This window comes from Eulemur rufifrons, chromosome 1 (genome assembly GCF_041146395.1).
Source record: "Eulemur rufifrons isolate Redbay chromosome 1, OSU_ERuf_1, whole genome shotgun sequence".
Lineage (NCBI taxonomy): Eukaryota > Metazoa > Chordata > Mammalia > Primates > Lemuridae > Eulemur > Eulemur rufifrons.
In genome coordinates, this window is record NC_090983.1 from 27205053 (window position 1) to 27208495 (window position 3443).

The window sequence follows — 3443 nt, forward strand, 5'->3', positions numbered from 1 at the left end:
CCATAGGTGGGGGGTGGTAGTTTTTATATCTTGTAATACAAAGCTGTCCTGAATTCTTTTTTTTTTTTAACAGTTTAACATTTTACTAAATCAATTCACACAAATTCCAAATTGCAAATATAATTAAGGACACCGGCTTCTGCTTCACCTTTTAAATCTTTCATTTTCGAATCCATCATTAAGACAAAAAGTAAACAAAATTAGGTCTGTTGCAAATTCATGATTTTTCTTCTGAGAAAACAAAATGAACATTAGAGTAAAAAGAACGCCACTGGGTGTACAAGAAAGCACCACGACACGTGATTACAGACGGGCTTCCTGGCTTCTGTGACACGTAAAGGACACTTCTTGCCACTGCTGTGTGTCAATCGGGATTTCATTAAAATAAAACTATAAAATCTCCTAGGTTACGCTAAGTCAGACACGGTCTGGAACACAGTGCTTAACAACAGTAATGCCAACTATCAGTGCTAACGTAAAAACATCTTAGAAAGTCAAAAACAATTAAACTGGAAACCAAAACCTTATTTTCCCTAGATGGGCAAAATTGAAAATGAAAGGGTTCCCGCCTCCCAGCAGGAGTGAAGGGGATTTTTTTTTCCTTTTTTTCTTTCGAATCGGAGGCGGGTGGGACGCGCGTGGGCTGCCTCTGTGGGCCCTCGGCCTAGTTGGCGTCGAGCTGGGCCATCTCCTGCACGTAGATGCCTATACTCTCGCTGTCGAAAAGCATGAAGTACACCGTTTTGATTGAAGAGGACATCGTGGACACAAAGTAGCTAGAGATGGCCTTCAGAATCAGCTGAGCTGCCGTCTGCTTCGGAAAGCCGTTCCTGCCACTGCCAATGGATGGAAATGCGATGGATTTCAGCTTCTTGTCATCCGCCAGAGCCAAGCAGTTTTTCACCGTCTTTTCCAGAAGTTCCTCACACTTGTCTGCGCCCCAGACTGGGCTATTACAGTGGATCCCAAACTTGGCAGGTAGGCCGTGGCCTGCACTGGCAGCAGCTCCAGCAACTTCCAAGGGCCCGTTCTTTTTCCGGAGTTCCAGAACAGCGTCCACAAACTCCTTGCCACCTTTCTTCTCCAGCGTGTTTCCTGGGTCATCTTTAAGGTCAATGTCAGCATTGGTAGGATTGATTATGACCTCCACCTCAAAGCCGGCTAAATTACTGATTTCACTGTGAATAAGGTTCAGCTTCTGGCCGAGGAAGAGGCTCTTGGTGGAGAGCACGGCGAAGCCGTCGGCAGGCGTGCCCTCCGTCGTGCTGTGGGCGCTGGCCGCCTTGCTGACTTCGCCCTGCTGCTTGGATTTCCGGGCCCCTTTCTTGCCTCCTGCTTTTTTAGACACGGGTTTTTTCTGGGACGGAGACTTGGCCTTTTTGGCTGGGAGTGGCGTGATGATGGCTTCCAACTTCCCTTTGGATCTCGCTTCTTCGCTAGCAACTCGGGGTGGATGTTCGGTAACACCCCCCAACTGGCTCTGGTGACTCCTTTTAGCAGCTGATTTAGCTCTTCATCATTGGCCACGGCCAGCAAGATGTGCCGGGGCGTGACGCATCCTTTCTTGTTGTCTCTTGCTGCGTTGCCAGCCAGCTCCAGAATGTCCGCTGTCAGGTATTCCAGGACCGCAGCCATGTACACGGGGGCCCCCACTCCAATCCTGTACTTGGGGTGGCCTTTCTTGATGTACCGCAGCATCCGCCCTACAGGGAAGATGACTCCTGCCTTGGCAGAGCGGGAGGTCTTGGTGGACTTCTTCCCACCGCGGCTCGACATGGCGGTGGCCCTGGAGGCGGATCAGTATGCACAGGGGCGGCTCGGCGGCGGCGGCGGCGGCGGCGGCAGCAGCAAGGTTTCTCCGCCGGAGCCCTCTCGGCCGCTCGCACCCTTTCTCTCCACGCTCCTCGCTTCCCGCCCGCGCGCCCCGCGCCCCGCGCTCGCCCCCTCCGCCGGGCTCTGAATTCTTATCATTTTATGTTGCCTGGCATCCGTGTTGAATATAAATTGGATTTTCTCATACCTGAGGCTTCCAGTTCTCAACCCTCAACCTCCTCACCGTTCCTTAAGGTGGCTGATCCAGAATGTCTACCTAATACAACCTCCTCCTGAGGACCACCCTTCATGGGACAGCTGGACACAACCTACTTGACCCACTGATCCTCACTCACTGCATGGAGTACACAGACATGCCACCATGATCACCTCTCAGTCAAGTGTGCCTCCACGGAACCTGTATCTTCCTTGCTCTAAACCTACCAACTAGAACTCCCCACAGGGAACCTTCTCGAGTAACGCCCCGGACCCCAGTGAAGGCTCTGGCCCAGAGGTCCTCGCTCGCTCTCCCACACTTGCTCCCCCTTTCCTGCTGGTCCTTTGAGGGTGCTGCCCTCTTCTCGCTGGGACCTGTAATTAATACACTGCCTGAGTTTTGCTGTGCTACCTCTTCTGGGTCTCACCTGACTGAAACACCGGAACCTACCTCTCCTCCTTGTCAAGGTCTCCTAGAGAGTAGCTAATTTCGTAGGAATAAACTGGACACAAGTGAGACGAGAGCCACAGGGGCATCTGCTAGCATAAACGAGTTTACTATGAGAAGGACACCTGGTCGTAGGGCAGGCGCTTAGGCATTGGGCTAGGGTGAAGAAGTATCCCATGAAAGGCACACTGCAAGCATCCGAGACCACCTTCGCTGGAGCCCCTTCCGGGCAGGGCTGTATTTTACAGCCACTCTCTCTCTCGGGACCAAATTAGAGGAAAGGCCAAATTAGAGGAAATACAACTGGCGCAGCGAGCAAGTTGTGTGGTCACAGCCATGAAGGGCATATAAAATGTCTTTCGCTCACTCTCGGCTGGGCTTGCTCTATGGCTCTGCCACGTGACTAGCACCCTGTGCAGTTGCAGTGCTGCTTGCTGGAACAGGCCCACTGCACTGCTGTGCCGCCTCTACCTGTGGAGTCCACCCTAAAGTGTCACTGTTGCCATTATCAGTGAAAATCCTCCCAAAGACAGCAAAGAGACCCGGGGCCTCTGATCTAATGAGAATACACCACACTGAGACTCCTGATTGATTAGATTAAAGACAAGATAAGATTAAAGACCAGACACTCCTCCCCGCCTACCACCGAGGAGAGGTAAAGTGCCTGGAGAGGTAAAGTGCCTGGATCAGACTGCGAGGTTATTTCCTTCCTCTGCTCAAAATGAGGCTAAGGGCTATAGGGACAAGGGAATGAATTCCCACAGCAAGAGAAGAGGGAGACTTTAATCTGCAACCACTGAGATGGGGGGTCACACCCGGACGACGTGTCTGAACCCTGACGAAGTGAATAATCTCGCAACAAGAAACCAGTGGCACCACCAAAGGGGAAATATGGCCAAGGCCTGTGGTCACTTCATCCTCCTGACCCAAATGAGGTCCATTACGGCACCCTAGAGAGGGAGGCAGC

The 3443-nt window shown here is 51.9% G+C and overlaps 1 protein-coding gene across 1 annotated transcript; it reads right to left on the minus strand.

Moving 5' to 3' along the window:
• Positions 1–523: 523 nt before the first annotated feature.
• LOC138383251 (core histone macro-H2A.1-like) lies at positions 524–1841 on the minus strand. The gene is given in 2 exon segments (XM_069467933.1): positions 524–1425; positions 1428–1841. Coding segments are annotated over 2 exon segments (1110 nt in total). The 5' UTR covers positions 1777–1841; the 3' UTR covers positions 524–664.
• Positions 1842–3443: the final 1602 nt, after the last annotated feature.